The following is a 20,484-nucleotide window of genomic DNA, read 5'->3' on the forward strand; positions in this document are numbered from 1 at the left end:
CATTTCAAAGCGACTTCCTTGTTACGCGAACACACAATTTATCTCATCACTCACTTGTTCTCCTATCCTCGGTCAATTTATATCAGCTACCGATTATCTATGAAAGAGATATGTAATCATCATTCAACAGTTGAAAATGCATCTTTCATTTAAATGCCCAAATAAAACAATCTACTAAAAACTGAATTTACACACTTTCCAGGACAGGTTTTGTTCATTCAGGTCAGAAGGGTCTTTTCTATTGATGTATGAAAAGTTCTTCATCAATGCTCATCCCCTTTGGGACCACACTCGTGCCTCCAGGTTATATTTCGACTCTAATCTGCATAATGTTAGCACCTTTTCGTCCCCTATAGAAATCTTAGGGACACTGTCAAATCCGAAAAATCTGACCACCTTCCATTCACCTCCATGTGCATCAATGAAGTGCTGTGCTGTGCTATAGCTTGTATCATGATTGGTTATAGCCCATGTATGTTTAAGGATCCTCTTCTTGATAGGAAAAGTGGCACTCCCTACATATCACTTTTCGCAGAGACAAATGAGCCTGGCAAGGGCTTCAATAACATGGAATTTGAGGGGCTCAAAAAACTGTGAACCAACCTATTCTTAAGAGAGACGTTCCATTTAAATGGTATAGCTGGTCTTTCACTAATCACATCCATGAGGATTTCATTCTGGAGTAGGATGTCCCAACGCCTTTGTAAAATGCCTCACAGTTTTCTTGCTTGTTTGTTCTTTATCAGATCTTGCAGTGTTTTTCTGTTGTTTGGCCCTGTATATGATGGTTTCCCTATCCGCTTTCTCTACTCAGTAGCCAGTTGTAACATTACATTACATTAGAATGTGCAAATTCTCACGTATCAGGGAAGAGGCACATGTCTATCTGACACTTTTCACTCGGAGTAAACAAAACAATATAGATAAAATAGACAATCTTTTTTATTTAACTTTTCTTTATTCGTTTGAAATTATTGTTTTTTGAGTGACAGCAATTCAGTCACTAGCAATACAGCCCTTACACTTGCTTGGTTTTAGTTGAATGCCCTTAAACTTGATCACAAACACATATCAAAACCAAAGAAGGTGGTGTTGTGAGTACATCATTTTGCTTCAGAGCTGTTTGGTGACAATCTTACAGTGCCTGCTAACTGTTCTTATACATTGTATAAACCTGAGAGGTGAAAAAATTAACACTTAAGAGGCTTCCTTTGAATGTTGCTCTATTGTATACACGAGTTTGGGACATATAGCATGGACCTCAGCCTCATTTAATTGTAGCTTTGTGATTTCCTACGGACTGTTGATGCAAGATGTGGCTTTCGCCTCACGCACACTATACCGAGTTATCGCTTATGATGCCTCATACAGTGATGACTTCCTTGTTGCATCTCTTTTCTATCTGGGCCGGCTTTTTAAGTGTTCGTAATACCTTTGGCCTGCTATTTTGTGTTTTTTGATTAATTATTACGTTCACTCTGGTAACGTTGTGGCACTAAAAGATGTGTTGCGGCACAATTAGTTGTTTGTTTCTGTGGTTGCTAAATGTAAAAGATGTTGTGCATGATCAACAAAAGCATGCAATATTCGTAAAAACAGCGTTCCTATAAAAAATGGTCCAGCCATTTGTCCGATGTTCAGATCGTTCATCAAAAGTTGTCGTTCAAGATCAATTTTGGATGCAAGCGGATAGGTGTTGGGATTTTTTTCACTCGGACTTGGCCAATCAAAAATTCTTAACAAAATTATAGGTAATCAGCCCATCGAACAGCTGCATTTTAGCTCTTGTCTCAAAAATATCTGATGAGAAAATTCCGGACACTAGCATAAGGTACTGCATGAAACAAGCCATTTTGTGCCTGCCAATCCTGGTGTACATGTTCAGTCATTCCTGAGTTACTTGCAAACACATTAGTAATAAATTAAACCTTTTACTGTGAAATTAACATCAATCTTCACTACGGAAGTATAAATACTACATTTATAATATGTGTGTGTACACACATAAATACACATTCATATTGTATATTTATTTGAAATGCAAGTCAAACTAGGTGTGACACTATAAATACAGTAACACATATAATTGGGAACTCTACTACAAATAAACCTCAATTTATACATACATTTATTACTACAGTGTAAAGATCAATGTGAATGTTTTTATCATAGTACAGCCAAATATGGAGAAAAAGAAATTGCTTACTGCCTCACAAATTTCTGCATTCTTCACATCCTCAGTTTCCCATCTCTAATCCTAAAAGACAGGAAGGAAAATACCCCGTCCTGCCAGATTGCTCTCTATTGTGATAGTCCTTATTCATTGACTACAGTTTATTTTCAGAATCACATTTTGCGAATAAGATCGGCTATGTGTATAAAATCTTTGTGAATCACACCCATGAGGATTTGTGAAGTGCTGCCAGCTCCTTGAAGGTATCAGCTTGTTTTATCTGAGTGTTGTACTTAGCTTTTTTCTTCTGACCCTTAAACCAAGTAGCATGATACAGATGTAGGACTTATGAATGTGTTACAGTGATGTTACTGAGTGCACCCGTCCAGGTGCCGCATAGGTTTCCTTCAATATAACTCTATTGAGCCAGCTCAAAGCTGAGTGGAAGCACCTCTTGTCCTAGTGTTCCAATATCAGATATAGGGTCGCTTTGTGCTGATTTAGGTGGGACTAGCAACCTCCTTTTCACATTTTTACATGTTTATCTCTCTTGGATTAACTCTTCTTAACTGGAGGCAGAAAGATTGAGAGCGATGGTCCATCAGTCCAGGAAAAATGTGAGGAATATTATCACTCTCACCCAGTGTGTCTGAGCTGTGACAGATGCAATCAAGACGACCTCAGTCAGAAAGTGTTATTTAAAAAGAAACTAATATTATTGTTTTATTATTATTCTTCACACAGTTCTTGCTTTTTATGACTAATGAAGTTCAATGCTTGTGACTGATGTTTTTCTGGCTTGTGTCACCATAAATAAAGTTTTTATGGGTCAACATATTTAAGAAATGCTTAAACTTATTTTTGAATGAATGCTGATAAATGTGTTTTGATTAATGCTTTCAGGGAAGAGGATGATCCCTCAGCATGTGCTGTTCCTATTTCGACAAGTCTTATTAAGCAGATTGCCACCAAGACTCCTCTCGATGGCTCTCTGACCTCGCTCATCTCTGAATTCTATAAGCAGGACATCTCCTCGCAGCCAGTATGGCCTTACAATAAACAGGTGTCTGACAGGTAATGGTGGTATGCACTTATCTTCCTTCAGCAACAACCATGCTAAGAACGGTGTATATAACTGTAAATATGGACTGGAAATTAAACGCTTGATCAATTGAGTGCTATTTTAATTTCAGCTGTTTATAATATATGTTCACAACGCTGTGATGCAGTACTTTTTGTTGTTAGTTGTTGGTAATAGCTATAATCATGGATGTAACACCTTCGCAGAGCAGCTACGTCAGAATAGAAAGTCTCTGGAACTCACTGTGTGATCAATTTAGCAAGAGCTGCAATCACATGAGCGCCTATGAGTTGAAAAGCTTGATAACTGAAGATAAAGTGTCTTTATTGTACGAATGCGTTTATGTATGTATGTTGTGCAAACCTAGCAGGAGAGCAATAGTGCTATACATTAATATAAGGGAGGTTTCTGAGATGATACAAGGTTGTGGAACTCAAGTGAGGGATTTAACGATTAAAATTACATTATTGCATTCATTTTATTTTCATTTGGTTTACATTACTTTTCACATATTCATAATTTTCGGCACTGAGAAATAAAATGAATCGCCCAGGCTCGTATGCCTTTTAAATAAATACCAAAGGCAGCAGTTCAGTTCAGTTCAGTTCAGTTTAACTTTATTCGGATACCATAGTACCCATAAAAGCACAAATCCATAATTAATCTCAAACAATCCATACAAGTATAACAATTCATATGTCTAAAGTGCAAAGTCATAAATCCTATTTAAAAATGTAATAAAAACCCATTTTTACATAAAAACTATTAAAACATTTCCCAATTATATCTCAAGTAATCAGGGGTCCAACATAGACCTGTGTATTCTTATCGCAATTCTAAGGAAAGTGCTAGTGCGGAAGATCAATTCTACATCGCCTAGAGCTAGTATACACTGATGGGCCACATCCAAACTAATCGGTCTTCTCTTTTTAAAATAGGGATGTAGAAGCCACTTGGAGTATTTAAGATAATACTTACATAAAAATAAAAAGTGTATAATAGATTGGTCACTCCTCCCATGGCAGGGACATGGACTTTGGTTAAGATTTGGGTGATGGCCAAAAGGGAAACAAAGTGCAAATCTGATTGTGCCTGCTCTTAATCTGAACAATAGGCTCCTCTCCCATCGGCTCATTGCTAAAGTTAAATATATGTGAAGCTGGCGACAATGCTGTTCAATAGACATATAGTTGTGCACGAGTATTTACCCTGATTTCAAGACATCCCGCTCTCTGTTATATAGGGAGTATAAGGCTTCCCGCAGTTCCTTTTTTGGGACTGCTTCCACTGAGGTGGGATCTAGGAAAAGATTCTCTTTATTGACACTACGCAGGCTTTGAAGCACGCCTCTTAGCCATGGGATTATGGGATTTCCAGCCCTTTATCACAGTTTAGGCAATCGATAATAATCAGTGTCAGAGATGCGGCTTGGATCTTCCACACTGATAACCAAAAAAGTGCAGATCGTGCACGGATAAAATCAGATATAAAATTAATGTTAAGTTCCTTGTGACATATATATTGAGGGGTCAAGATTGGGGTACACAGTAATTTCCTACAGAACCCGTTTTCTTCCTGTTGGATACCTAAGGTTTTCTTTATGGCCAAATCTCGGCACCTTATGTTGCCACCGGAATGCACTGAAGTTTGTAGATTTTCTGTACAGCTAAAAGAGGACCAGTAGTCTTGGGACGGGGCAGGCTCAGGATCGAATTGTTGGCCTTTGAGAACTTGCTCCTGGAGTGGGCTAAATGCTCACTCCAGGAGCCGTTCGCAGCAAAGACCAACCCCAAGTAGACAAATGATCGAATACAGGTCAGTTTTTGCATGTCTACTGTAATGGTGCCTATATCACGCTTCCCTGGTCTACTACACATTAAAAACGATTTCTTAAAATTTACCCACAGGTCTAACCCATTCATGTACTTATTAAAAATTTGGACCAAAATGCGCAGAGAATTTGGGGTGCGGCCTATGAGGACTGCATCATCTGCGTATAGGAGCACGGGGATGGGGTTCCCGTTTATGTTGGGGACATCCTGAGTAACTGTTTTCAAAGAGCTATTCAGCCCATTGATATATATAATGAAGAGTAGGGGGGCCAGAACACAACCTTGTCTGACCCCCCTACCTACATCAATTGTTCCCGAAACCTCACCTCCCATACCAATCCTTACTTGAGCCTGGAGATCTTTGTGTAGGTACGCTAAAAAGTATACCAACGGCTCATCCAACCCTCCTGCCAGAAGGATTGTCCACAGCTTCGCCCTGTTCACAAGGTCGAAAGGTGTGGACAGGTCCATAAATGCCATGTAAATCGGGGACCTCCGTGCGAAGGTATATTTTCAGACAATCAAATTAAGGTAGAGACATTGTTCAATTGTTCCAACCTTACCCCAAAGCCCAACTGACATGGGTCTAAAATGTCATTTTCTTCTGTCCATGCCAACATTTTATTATACAGAACTCGCCCTAAAATTCTGAGGGTGTTGTCTATTAGGGATATAGGTCTATAATTACATGGAAGGGATCTATCTCATTTCTTAAAAATCGGGACTATTATACTCTTGGCCCAAGTGCCTGGTAAATTTGCCAGAGTTAGACTATTAAAAACATTCAATAACAATGGGGCCCAGAAATCAGGATTCCACTTGATTAGATCATTAGGGAGCCCATCTGGCCTCTGCGCTTTGTTGCCTAGGCTCTGATTGATGGCTACTACAACTACTGAGATACTTATCTCTATGGGTACTGGGCTGCCGGGAGCATTAGTTTCCACGCCTGTTAACGGTATGGCATAAATATCGGGAGCTCCCAGGTGATTTTATGCGCTACCGGGCGTAGGAACAGCGTAGGCGGCGTCCTGGCCGCAGGTATTGCCGGGAATTGTAGTCCCCGGATGAGGCTGCAGCAGCACTTAGTGTCCCAAAGCTCCGGGCGGCTGGTCAGCAGCAGGTCAGTGGCGGCGGCGATTTCCAGCAGTAAGTGCCCCCAACATTACTCCGAGGCTCCCACTCCACCGGAGCTCCCAGGTGATTTTATGCGCCACCGGGCGCAGGAACACCGTAGGCGGCATCCTGGCCGCAGGTCTTGCCGGGAATTGTAGTCCCCGGATGAGGCGGCAGCAGCACTAGTGTCCCAATGCTTCGGGCGGCAGGTCAGCGGCAGCGGCGATTTCCGGCAGTAGGTGCCCCCAACAGTTCTCCGAGGCTCCATTATCACACAAGTCCCCTTGTGCCACACTCAGTAACTCAGCTGCTGGACCACCAGAGGTCCTTAACGAGATCACTCTTCTAACTGAGGATTGAAGAGTGACTTTTGTATGATACGTCGTCATTATAACATAAGATGTGCTTCATGGGATGAAATTTAGTGGGCAGTCAAAATAGAACTCATCGCTGTCCTCAACCTATTGCCCCCTTATAGCGCTCTTGCAACAGACACTAACTTACTGCTTCAATAACTGCTGAAGACTTATGCCATTTCTAAACTAGCAGGCCCAGAATGTCAGACAATTCTCGAGGATCACCTCAGACTCTGAACCCCAGATGAAAAAGGAGCTTAGTGTGCATGAGGAGTTTTGTTACATCAAAGCTGTATTTATGTTGATTTGAATACTGAAGGTTCAAGGTGTCCCTCAGTTAGGTGCTTGGCCACTACAGATCGGTTCTGAGAATGCTGAAGCATCTACTGTAGCAGAATTGCATCGTTCAACTGTACTCATAATTCACCAATTGGAGATTAAAGGGTACATCTGGCGTTTCAGGGGCAAGCAGTGAACCGAGAAAGACAGCACGTGCACCAGCTCGGAATGCTTCATCCGTATACCACAGGCTAGTGATTTTTTTATATTGGGACTGAATCAAACGTCTTCTACGAAGACTGTTTAGGAAAGAAACGATACTTCTGATGTAGAATTGAAGCACATCTGGTACTGGTATTATCACCACTTGGTCCTTATAGCCTTAACCCTGTAACGTTCGTAGCAACTTACATTGATTAATTTTATGATGTGGCAGGAAAACCTCTCGTCGAAAGCATTCCAGTTAAATGTAGTTGCAGTAAGTCCACTATGGCATTGTTCATACATATGGCTTTTGTGGAGTTTTTTTGTTACAGCTGTGGCCTTCTTCATCCCACACTATCTCTGTCTCTATTCTGCTGCAGAGACACTAACTCAGGCCAGACTGTAACTCAGGAATAGACAAACTGAAGTGCAGACAATCTTTTAGATTGAGTATTTTTCTCATATAATCTCAGCCATTTTCTACCGCAATACTTGGAATTCCATTTTGTGTGTTGAATTATTTTGTAAAATGCCTTGCCTAACTATTAATGATGATTCACTTCATAATATGTGACCTTTTTGAATTTGCATGACCCATCTCCATGGGCCTGAGGCTGGACGGAAGTTTATATTGCTTAAAAGTATAGCTCGGGTGTTGTAGTACTTGGGGGCTAGTTATTGGCCGATGTAGGCTGGTACATTTGCCTATCTTCAGTATCTACATTAGCTACATCAAAGGTTCTATTGTTCTGCTATGGAATAACAGTATAATGGACGAGTATTGTATGGAGAATTTGTATTGCCATTCGAACTATTACAGCATAAATACCAAGTCAGTTTTTATGGCCTGGCTTGACAGCGCTGCTGTCGCCAGACAATTATGTGACTACCACTAAAGAGGGGCTTGACTCTGCCCGCATGTTGAGAGCCAGGAGTGCATGTTTTGATTGTGCAGAAGTTGTGTGCTTCAACAAAAAAAAGTGCTTACCCTCCACCAACGTGATTATTTTGCGTATTTATCCAGCTGCATAAGCTTGAACTTTCAGGGGCACACACGTCATTACACTGCTGTAAAAGTGTCTTAGATAACTAGATAATGTATGCTGTTTGTCTTTCTCTGGCAGCAGCACAGATAGGAGGATGGCAGTCATTAACCTACATGGATTTTTAGGTCTGGCTTCATAGTGCAACTGTCACCTTTTAACCTACACCAATATTATTCTATAGTTCTTTGCTTCCACACAAATACATATGCTATTTATTTGTAATGCTTCGCCTTAGCATACCACATTCCTTTAAAACAAGAGCTATTGAAATTCCGAATGCCTGTTTATGTTTATCCACAGTAATGATCGAATACCACGGTGCCATTCAGCAGAAATTGTTGGAAATTGGCTAATTGGTAGGAAATGGCTGGTGAATACATCACTAATTCCTTATATTTAGCCACTTATCCTTACAGTGTCAAAAGACTGCCTCCTCACAGTGTATGGACATGATGTATCCATTAGGTATTTGAGTGACAACTTGATCATTTTTATGAAAGTAATGCTTGTCATGTCTTAGTGGAGATGCTTCATCATTGCACAGAGAGAGCATGCTGGGGTTCCCATCATTGTCTATTCTTACTTTCAAGAACTGTGCCCAAGTGATGTTAGGAGGCATAGTGCAGGGAATGGAGGTTTTTGTCTGAAGGAAGGGCATTCTTACCAGTTAAGGTGCCAGCACCGACCAAGGCAGTGAGGGCGGAGCCACATCTCCGGCTTTTCTCTCCATTATATAGTGAATGAATGCTCTTTCAAGGGAGAGGCTTGTGCAGTGTTAGTGCTTCCTGCCCTGCTTCCTAATGTAATTCAACTGTTGTTATGTAAAGCGCTCTGCATACCCGATGCGGGTCAAGTTCGCGCTCTATAAAACGCTGTAAAAAAAACAAAAAAAAGAAGGATCCCTGCTGAATATGGCTGCTCTTCTCACCAAGGACCTCGTTTCACCTCTGTGCAGACACTGTCACCTGATGTTGCTAGGTTTTTTAAGGGGGTCTGCTTTCTCTGCATTGGGTTCATCTATCAGCTTATCTTTTTTCTTTCTCTCTCTGCCTTTTGTTGCCTGTTACCTACAGATGTGCTCCACCACTGGAATTTGGTTCACTTGAAGGTACTGCAGACAAGGGAATCCCCAAGATTCCTGTTTTATCAGGAAATGTTATCCTAGGGATTACCACAGTGCCTTGTATCGAAGAAGGAATCGGATGCATACTCAGGGGCTATAGTCAGGCCAGAGGTTGTGGGTCCTACTCCACTGCTATCATTCCTCTGCCAGGTAAAGTGAAGATCAGACTGCCAGTACCTCCACCTGATTCTTGCATCATAGATGTCTGGAAGGCTATTGCCTGGAAGGAGGCAGAAATAACACCATACGACTGCTGTTGTACCTGCTTTTGTAACTGGTGGGTAGACTATGGTGCATTGATGGAGAGAGACCTCTTCCAAGGTTTAACCTCTTGGCTGCTAGGCGTTTTCCCCCTCCTGTGCTGGGAATTACCATTTTGCTGTTTGCATGACGAGCTCAGCTCGTCATCAGCACACGACACCCGTGGGTGATGACGAGCTGAGCTCGTCATCAGCATCGAAAGGGTTAAGTAGAGGTCTGAGTAAAGCTAGCACTACTGCTGAGTTTGAGGAAATGTGCACAGCTGCTGACACCGCTCTGTACCAGTGCTTTGTTTATGTGAATATATTTGAAAATAGTTTTTTATTGAAAGTTCTGTCACAGAAAGTCAAATAAAAAAATAATAGCTAGGAATTAAAAAGGGATAACAAGTATTCTTGAAATGCTATTGCTGAAGGTTAGATTGCGTTGTTAAATAATACACATTCTCAGTTCATCGCCTCAGAAATACATTCAATGTAGTACAGGGCCTCCTATATCCCTCTGCCCCCACTTAGTGGACCACTCGGTAACAGGAAAGTTCCATCTTTTCCCTTATCTTTAGGGTACAGCCTGTCTGCAACAACTGCAGATGAGTCTCTTCATTTTCTGCCATCTGCATCATATAGTCTCTGAAATGGACCCATATGTCTCTAGGCCTCGCCTTCGGCACCAGCAGGGATGCATAATTGTTGGGTCTCTCATTGCAGACTATAATATTTAGAGCCACCCCTGGAGTTTAGAGGTAGGTACCCTCAACTAGGCATGCGCCTCAAAGTGGGCAAGTACCAACAACAGCACCGCCAATTTGCTCCGGGAGCAGAGAATGTCCACAACATAACCTAAGAGCCTCAGCAGTGGTGCACAGCTCAGATAGATGTTGACTACTGTGTTAATCATTTGAACTACCTCTGACCAGAAGTCATGTATGGAGGGGACAGTGCCAAGCATGATGCAAAAACTGCTGGATCTGTAGAGCATCTTGGGCAGTCAGAGGAGCGTGTCGCACCCATCAGTGCAGCCGCTCCGGAGTATAATATATTCTATTTAGGAAATTCAAGTATAAATTCTAGGAATTTATAGTTCTCCAGTATTGTGTCTTTTATAGATTCACATGCTTAAATCTTCACCGTTGTTATGGTGAGAGTCCCACTGTAACAGTAACATTGTGGCATTGTAGCTTTAAACTCAGTTCCCATTGAAATTCAGTGCCCTTTAGCAACCTATTGTTATTGTTTTAAAACATCCAAACTTCAGCCAATCAGAGCATAGACCATAGAGTCTACATCCCCTGCAGGGCCACCATATCTCAGATTTCTTACCACACTCCGTGTGTTAGGTGGTCTCCCTGAGCTCTGCTCAGTCACAGTGTTTCTACTTTTACCGTTTTGAAATCCAACTTACAGTTCATCTCTTCGCCTCATCTCTTCATTTGAGGTACGGTTCGGGAGTGTGTTTGTCTGTTTCTTTCATAATATCTTTTGAGTCTAAAAAAGGGTTATTTAATCCCTGCAATACTTGTGGAAATTCCGGACTTTATTCTGGGAACTCATATTAAGAGTGTCTTTATAGCCTGTATCCAGGCCATAAGTACAGAGAATGCAAGTACTGTCGTACTTTTTCCACAAAAACCCTCAAAGACCGTGAGGGTAGGCTGCTTCTCTGGCTGCAAAGGAAGATGGCTGTAAGGACTCAGACAATGAAGGTGAGGCGAAGCCCCATGCCTCCTCCAAGAATGAAAGGAAGAAGGATGTTCCTTTTCAAATAGAGTAAGGAAGGTAAGGAAAGACCTGAAGAAAGGTGGGTTATAAACACCAGCCTGGTTCCTCTTCCTCACAGCAAAGAGCTGGCTCTGCACCACCATCTGTGCCTCATGCTCCCTTCAGGGATCCTTCATTAGCAAAAATCCACCGGTCAACGAAACACTCACCAGCTACGACCTCCGTCTCCACAGGATCAGGTGCACCGTTGATGCTTTCGCCGGCAACTTCTACTACAACTTCTACTACATCAGCGGTCAAGACGACAATGGCTGCTATGTCGTCGAAGTGATGGTGTCACCGTTGTTGGCAGTATCAAGATTGTCTCTGTTGACGGGGGATTACCGTCGACGGTCCAGCTTGTCAATACACCGTCAGCGAGCATTTCTCTTCAGGCACCGCAGTCAGTTCTGCCGTTGACAATAGCGTCACAATCCCGTTGACGAGGGAAAAATACATTGCTCTTGCAAGGACAATTCCATCTCTTCTGCAGAATTTCTCAAAAATGTCTCCATTGTCTCCTACTTGTCTCTTGGATTTCCAAGAATCAGAAGATGATGGTCTGTATGGCCCTGCATATAGCCCTTGCACCCCAGAGTCAACTGCCAGGACTTTGAGGAGGATGAGCCACTGGATGACCCTTCTACCTATCGAGAGGGCAAATATTCCTTCTCTGATGAAGTACATCCCAGCGATTAACGCTTGAACGCATTTCGCAGAGTATGCCTTAACCATTCCTATTTCATTGGTTACAGACCTACGTATGATGCTCGGTGATTATTACAAACGCTTTCCTGAGGCTAACTCTACTCAGCAGCCACCATGTACACAGGACGTACCGGTCGTCATTCCTGTGCTGCAGGCCGCGCCTATGCTATCAGATAGCAGAAATATACCACCACCTTTGGAAATACCTCTTCAGGTACACAACAGTGATGATCAACAGCTGGAAGAAGCGGAGCTGCAGTTGGACTCGGATGTCCATGATAAATGGGACGATTACGTGGCACCCACACTGCCCTCACCGACTCCGCCTATACCCGGCTCTCCATCTGTAGATATCGGCGTTTTTCAGGATCTCTTAGAGCATGCTTCAAAGCTATTTGATGCCCCAATGCCTGCCAATCAGACGGAGTGTTTTTTATATGACTTTAAGGCTGCTACACAGGGCACCACCTGAGTCATTCCCATATTGGATTACTTATGGCAAGAGGGCCTGAAGCCAATGAAGATGAAAGCCTCTATTTCTGAGGTTGTCCTAAAACTGGACAAAAAATACAGGGCACTTGAAGACTCTCCTACATGCCTTAATGGCCATCCTCGGCCTGACTCAGTTATCATGCAGGCCTCTCAAAGAAGATCTAAAAATCCTTCCTCGCCATGTGCAACTCCACCGGACAAGGAAGGGTGCCGGTTGGACAGTATTGGCAAACGACCTCCGCGTTGGCAGCCACTGCCATCAAATCCTCCAACGCCAATGCTATCCTCGGAAGATATAACTCCTTGTTGAAATATCTTCCCGAGGACAAGAAGAAGGAGGTGAAGGACGTTCTATTGTAGGGTGAGCGAGCTTCTTCTGAGATTATTGATGTGGCACTAGACATTTAATCTACTGCTTTCAGGCAGATGGCAGGAGCAGCGGTGTTGAGACAGCAGGGATGGCTAAAAACTACAACATTCCGCCCAGAGGTTCAAGCTAATGTGCTGGATATGCCGTTCGACGGCAAATACCTATTTGGCAAGCATGTGGATGACTCACTGCAGTCAATAAAATCAGACATGGACACGTCAAATTGCTGACCAATTTTCAAGAAAGGAAGTTTTCTTCTTTTCGGGGAAGAGGTAGAAGTCAGTATCTCTCTCGACCTCTACTCCAGCCGTGTTTTCAACCCTACTACCAACAGTAATTTTGATTGCACTACTCTGCACTACCCTTTTGACAAACTTCAACACCAGCCTATCCTAGAGTATCAGCACATCGACACCCAGCATCAGGAGGAAGATCTCATGACACCAACTAAAGGCAATGAGGATTCACAGGCCCCTGCCACCGCAGTCCGTCTTCAATTCGGCCAGCTTGCTCCAAATTCTTCAGTCAGTGGTAGCTCATATATTCCGACAAATGGGTGTAAGACGTATTCCACCTTGGTCACATCCTGGAATTTGTTCAACAGCCTCCGAATTTACCTCCAGAGAATAATTCACATCATCATCTGTCAAAAAAGAAATCAGATTGCTCCTCTCTAAACAAGTAATCGAGGAGGTACCACACAGTCAGCACAATCTGGGTTTCTATCTCATTTATTTTTTGTTTGAAATCAGTTTAATTTTCGAAATCAAGAGTAAAACATAGGTCTATAAATACACAGCGTTAAGCCCACAACCCATTCAGCGCCGGCTTCGTCCCTTTCAAGTGCGTCCCACGGGAGAAGCAAACAGTAATAGGCTAATTGGAACACAGCATGTCGCCTACAACCCCTGTTGGACCGGCTGCGTGATCTAGTACATGTAGCAATAGTAGCGCACAGTGGGATGTTTCTAGACCTATTAAAACCAATAACATTATGAACAGGGACTAGAGGCCCATATAAAGTGGATAGCGGTAGATGGATAGGAAAAGGTCAAAAAAAGAAGAGATATACAGCTGCATGGGTGGTTGGGTAGACGGTTGGTAGGTGGTGTGTAGCTGTGCCAGGCGTAGGAAATGGAGGCCTTAATGTTTTTTGAAAGGGCGGGCGGGCATGAATGCTCTGATTATGCGAGGAGTCTATTGGGATCTGGTGGGAGTATGGCATCCTCAAAGAGTCGCAGTGCTCTAAGCTTGAAGGGTAAATGGCATGCATGTTCTATTTTACAGAGGTATTGAACTAGGAGCCCCTAGACAGCATTGAAGCGGGTGTCATGTGATTGCAATCGCTCTGTGAAAAGTTCCATATTTATTACATGCCACAGGTGCACAAACCAAGCAGCAATCAGGGGCGCCTCTGCCTTTTTCCAGTATAGCGCTATAAGTTGTTTAGCCGCCCCAAGCATGTGTGGTGCTATAGTCCAGTCGCTGCGGGTGAGCGCTTTTAAGTTGTCAGGTTTAATCCCCAAAAGGATAGTGGCTGTGGATTCAGGCAGGGGGGAAGCCCTGTACCTCCTTAATGTGACTAAGGACTTCCTTCCAGAGCAGGGTCAGGAGCGGACAATCCCACCAAATGTGAATGAAGTCGCTACAAGCATTCAAACACCTCCAGCACAAGGAGGAAGTGACAGGGAACATTTTGTGCAGTCCAGCGGGCGTGTAATACCATTGTGTCAAAATTTTGTATGCATTTTCCCTCTGTGGGGTGCCACAATAAACCCAAGGTATGTCTCTCCATAGGTGACTCCACTGCGTGGGTGTGATTTCCGTGTTGGATGTCAGCTGCCAATGACGTTGATATGGATGCGTAGTTAGCACCGGATTGTGTTGTAGGGTCTGGTATGTCCGACATATCAGGCCTTTCGAGTCATTAAAGGAGTGGACCAGCCACTCAAAGGGGGTATATGGCCGGGTAGCAGCCTGCTGCATCTCAATTGAAGACACCCAGTGCCGCAGCTGTGCATACTGTAGACCCGCTCCCAGCGAGAGACGAAATTCTTCTCTGCACTGTGCAAACGTCTTAAGGGTTCCCCCACCGTACAGATCTCCGATCACTCTGCAACCCCCTTGTATCCATTTGGTGAATGTTTGTGAATGGAGGGATGGAGGGAATAGCAGGTTGCCTGCTATGGGAGTGTGAGGGGAAGGTAGTCAGTCCCTTGCGCACGGCTACCTTATCCCATGTATCCAGGGCCATTTTAGTAGGCACTGCAATATAGGCACTACGGGAACGCGCCGCACGGTGGAGCCACATGAGATCCCAGATGGTACGCCCTGTCACCATCCTGTCCATATGAAACCACACCTTTTCGCTTTCAGTGGTTGTCCATTCCGAGACAATACGGAGGTGCAATGCCCAAAAGTATTCCAAAAGGTCGGGTCACGCTAGTCCCCCTCTATCTCGTGGTAGCATGAGGATCTTGTGGGAGTACCGTGGTCTACATCCACCCCATATAAAGTTAGTGATATCTTGGAGGCCCTGTATCTGGTGTTGTGGTATAGGGGTAGAGAGACATTGGAATAGATATAAGATTTTAGGGAGTATCGACATTTTGATGGCATTAAGCCTACCCAGCCAAGAGATAGTTATGGATTTCCACCTCCGTAAATCCTCCAGGACGGTTTTCTTGCACTCTCGCCAGTTTACCTGAGTCCACGTGTCAAGGGAGGGGGTTAGTTGAAGCCCTAGGTATCGGATATGATCCGTGGTCAATTGATAAGGGGCAAGTGTTTTCAAGGCTGGTAACTCCTCTTCCGGAATCGTAAGGTATAAATCCCAAGATTTGTCATGATTCATTTTAAGGCCTGACGCCCTTTCAAAGGACTGTAGTAGAGTGTGGAGCGCCGGTAGAGATATATGTGGGCGCGATAGCGTAAGGATTAGGTCATCTGCGAATAGTGCTACCTTGTTTTGCCGACCTCCAAAGGTGAGGCCGTGAATGTCTGCATTCTGCCTGATCATCTCTGCTAAGGGCTCTATCACCAGTGCAAATAGCAGAGGGGACAGAGGGCCGCCCTGCCGTGTACCCCTATGTATAAAAAAGGGATCTGTAAGCTGCCCATTAACCCGAAACCTCGCTTGCGGAGTAAGATAGGGGGCCATGATCATAGAAATCATGTTGCGTCCCAGTCCAATCTTGTGTAACACTGCTCGAAGAAAACCCCAGTTCACCTTGTCAAACGCCTTCTCCACGTCAAGCGACAGAAGGCAGGCCGGTATGTTCCAGTGGTGTGCCTTCCCCACCAGGTGTGCAATTCTACGCACATTGTCCGCCCCCTGTCTATTGCGGATGAAGCCAACTCCACAAGGCCAGACATGTGGGAATCTAGGCGTTTAGCTAGCATTTTAATGTACATTTTGAGGTCAGTGTTCAGCAATGCGATAGGACGGTAAGATGCACACAACGTGGGATCCTTTCGTGACTTGGGGATAAGGGCTATTTCTGCCATAACCATGGAGGGCGACGTCCCCTCCGTGTCCGAAAAAGAATGATATAATCACAGTAGGTATGGCTGGAGTTGTGCTATGAACATACTGTAGAAGGCCAACAGCAAGCCGTCCGGGCCTGGAGTCTTCCCAAGGGGGAGGTCTTCAAGCGCTGCCATCAGTTCCTCTGCCGTGAGAGGACCGTCCATCTGTTTAGCGTAGTGTGAGTGTATTGAGGTCCAGGGGCACTGGTTCAGAACATCATTGATATGAGCTTGGGAGGGCGCAACTGCCGCATAAAGGGTAGTGTAATAGGATCTAAAGGCCTCGCATTTAGCTCACTCCGTGGTGACCCGTCCTCCCTCCCGCAATTGGATATTCGCTATCTGGGCCTTCGTTGCTCGTGCCCGCAGTCACTTCACCAATAATCTACCCACTTTATCCCCCCCTCGAAATATTGTTGTTTTAGGGCAAGCAGGGACCACTCAGCTTTATTGGTGCGGAGGGAGCAAAGCTGACCCCGGAGGTTTGCAAGTTTCCGCTGGCTTGCGAGTGAAGGATGCTCCTGATCCTGCTTCTCCAGTTTCTTAATATCCTTGGAGAGGTTTTCATGCGGCGGGCTTCCTGCACCCGGGCGATCGCTATAGATGTGATCTGTCCGTGGATTGTCGCCTTAAAGGCATCCCACACCACAGGGAAGGGGGTCTTGGGTAGATCATTCCTTGCAAAGTAATTTCAATGGCAGTCCGTATAGTCTCCATGTTGGCTGGATCCCACAAGATATGCAGCAGCAGGCTCCACCGCGGCAAACGGGTGGGGCAAGCGGCCGGATCCTGCAGGAGAAGCTCAACATGATCGGACATCGAGATGTCGGACAAAGACGTCGCCAACGTATCCCCGATAAGAGCGTGCAATATAAATAAATAATCAATATGCGAGTACGAGCGGTGGACATGCGAGTAGTACAAGTAGTCCTGCACCTCAGGGGAGTGGTGTCGCCAGGAATCTATCAAGCCAAGGCCTGTTATCTGTTTCCGTAGTGCAGAGGACATGGCACCCGACCCGTTCGAGGAGGCTTCACTACGATCCAGCTTAGGATCCCACACCAGGTTAAAATCTGCCCCCAAAATCAAAGATGGGTCACCCTGCGGCACTTGTTTCCTTAGTAGTGTTCGGAGGTAGGGGTCCTGCATCTAGTTGGGTGCGTAAACGTTACGCAATGTGAGTAGGCGTTTCCCAACTTCCAACCCCGCTCTGATGAAACGCCCCCTTCTGGACTACGAATGATTTTTGGTTCCCCCTGCCTGAGACCAGTTCTGCATAGGATAGCCACTCCAGCTGTTTTGGTGTCAGCTGCGGCCCAGAATTGGAGGGAATATTTAGGGTGCGCCATGCGGGGGTGGAGGTCTGCCAAACAGGTGGGTTTCCTGAAGAAAAATTATGTCTGGGCCTTATAGTAATAAGTAGCACCACTCTTGTTGGGTGAGTTAAGCCCCTTGACATTAAGGGATAGTATTTTTAATGGGTCGGGAAGAGCTATAAACACATCCGATCACAAGTTAGGTCATCATGCCACCGTAGAAGACATGCCAGTACAAAGGGAGGGGGGATCAGGAGCGGGTCCTCCCTATGGTCAGGGACCCACCGTAGCCTTGTAATCTCCCGCCGACCATACCCAGTAGACAGAAAGAAGAGGAGAAGAGTTAGGTAAGTAGGAGGAAAGGAGAGAAAAAAATGAGCAACCAACATTGGCCAACCGGGCCACATCGTTCTGTTCCAGTCGCGGGCCAGCCTGTACCCTAAGGTTTGGGTGGGCCCAGAGACGTCACTCTCTCAGGAACAGATGGGGGTAGGTCTTCTGCTGCACTCGAGTTCATCCAGGTGGGAGGCTCCGGCACCAGCTATACTGCGTAGGGGGAGTTGGGGTGGCGCCTAAAACACAGCGGCAAACATTGAAATCAACCAAGTGAGGGCCATGGTCCCCGATACAGGTTTCAGAGTTTATTATGCACACATGTGCCGGCCATCAAGGGACTGAGGAATCCAGACCTGTCTCTGATTTGTCCCCCTCCAAGGACCTGATGTGCTCAATAATGTCCTGCTTAGCCTGTGAAGATGTTTGCTCATCCAGGGACGGTGAGCGTCTACGCTGACGCACGGTGGACCAGGACTGCTTGGCAGGCACTCGTGCAGGAGGCGGAGGACGGGTGGGACTGACAGATCGTGAGGCGGAAAGTCAGAGTAGTTGAGCCGCTTCTTGGTAGGATCGTATCACTCGACGCTTAGACTTCCATGGAAAGATATGGACGAATGGGTGACCCCACTGGTACGAAACGCCCAGGCTCTGCAGTTTGTCAGTTACAGGTTTAAAGTATCGGTGGCGTCGCAAGGTATTGGGCGCTAGGTCCTGGAATATCTGGATCTTGTCATATGTGAGGTCCTGCTTGGCTCTCGCCTCCCGAAGAATAGCTTCTTTCTCCGTGAAGAAGTGGACCCTGGTTAAAATGTCTGGGAGGAGTTCCGACCGGCCCGCGGGCCCAGAGACCTGTTGACCCCGGTCCAAAGCCAGCGGGGAGGCGTCGTCATCCCCCCAGACCAGTCATTATGTCCTTTCCTTCCTCCCCAAGAGGGACCCCCCCGGATACGGAGGTTGTTCCGGCGACTTCGATTTTCCAGGACCTCCTGCTTCAGCTGCAGCTCTGTGTGTTGGTCCTCCAGGGTGGCAAGGCGCTGCCAGAGATGCTCTTGATCCTCTGTGCGGGCGTCCACTGTCTTCTCCAGCCCGTCCACTCGCTCGCCCAGATCAGTGACCTCCTTCCTGAGTTCCCAAATACAGGAATGGACTTTGGTGCGTAGGGAGCCGATTTCGGTTTTCAACTCGGACATGAAGGTGGACATGAATGCTTGTGCTACCGGAGGCGAGTCTCCTTCAGCCAGCGGGGTCACCTCAGCGGGAGTAGACTAACCCGTCTTGCCCCACATTGCTACCACAGTGGTATCTTTAGAGGTTGTTGCTGGAGCGTCCTTGCCTCTGTTGGTGCGTGTCATTTTTGCGTCTGAGGTATTCTACAAAGTGCCAGGTTCGAGGGGCAGCAAGGAGCCATGTGATAGCTTGCAGGGCGCCTGACTGCCAATTGGGTCTCCCCCCACTTCCTACACTGGCTCGCTGTCCGTGAACGCGTCCAGTTTAAGCTTGCTTCTATCACCTTTCAAGCACGACTGGGCGCGGCCCCGGCCTTTATCACATCTGAGATCGTTCCCTATGTTCCAACTAGGGAACTACGCTCATCCACCCAATCCCTGTTGTCAGTCCCCCGTTTCCGGAGGAAGAAATGGGGAGGATCGAAGTTCGCGACCCTTGCCCCAGTCCTGTGGAATTCCCTGCCTTTAGAGTTTAGATCTCTAACTCTTTACCCTCAATTCCGAAAAAAACTCAAAGCCCATCTATTTGCTAAATCCTTTAACTAGCTCACCTGCTGTTTTGCTTTCTTTCCTCTTTTTTCTGTCACTCCTCCTCTGGGGATCTGTCTGTTGCAGCGCCATGAAACCGCTGGTGAAAGTGCGCTATATAAATATTTTAAAACTAAACTAAACTAAAACTAAACTAAAAACTCCGTGCACGTTCCCAATAAAGATAGCAGGTACTAGGATGTTGGTCCCCTGGTCCCTTCTGGTGCGAAGCAGTCCCCAATATCCAGGTCATGGTTGCCTGTTGTAACCGCCACCGACCCACCTCAGCTCTCGAGGGCCCAACAAAGGGTGGTCCAATCTCCCGACAACCAAGGCCCTGCACCGGGTCCCAGCCGTATCCCAGTCCGTCGTGACCAGCACAGGCCGGGGAGGCTTCGGAGGGGCCACCTGGCAGGGACCTCTTCAGATCGCTCAGGAGAGTAGCTAGGCACTAAGTCCGGGCGTGTAGTCAGGGGCCGTTCCGCTGGGGCAGTAACAAATGCAGTCAGTATAGTCCAGTAGGGCGGTGGGGTGTCCAATGGACCTTTGCGCAGAAACATCCTTAGGCGGGTGCGGAGGGGCCGTCCAGTGAGATGCATAGCCACACCAAAACCTTGCTCACTGGAGTAACAGCGCGTCTTACAGGGGCAGTGCGGTAACAAAGTACAGCCGGTATGCTGGTGGAGCTCTGGGACGTATGTGAACACTTTGAAACAGGTATTCCATTTGATGAATACATCCTATAAAAACTT

At 45.7% G+C, this 20,484-nt stretch overlaps 1 protein-coding gene across 1 annotated transcript in view; it reads left to right on the forward strand.

Annotated features, from left to right (window-relative positions):
• The window catches only part of VPS13B (vacuolar protein sorting 13 homolog B), a 2,999,480-nt gene that overhangs the window by 2,827,598 nt on the left and 151,398 nt on the right, over positions 1-20,484 (forward strand). Inside the window, exon 48 of the mRNA XM_086966051.1 lies at positions 3,077-3,247. Within this exon, the coding sequence (XP_086822177.1) occupies positions 3,077-3,247 (171 nt within the window). The remainder of the gene's footprint in view (positions 1-3,076; positions 3,248-20,484) is intronic.

Source organism: Lissotriton vulgaris, chromosome 4_1 (assembly GCF_964263255.1).
Source record: "Lissotriton vulgaris chromosome 4_1, aLisVul1.2, whole genome shotgun sequence".
NCBI classification, from domain to species: Eukaryota; Metazoa; Chordata; class Amphibia; order Caudata; family Salamandridae; genus Lissotriton; species Lissotriton vulgaris.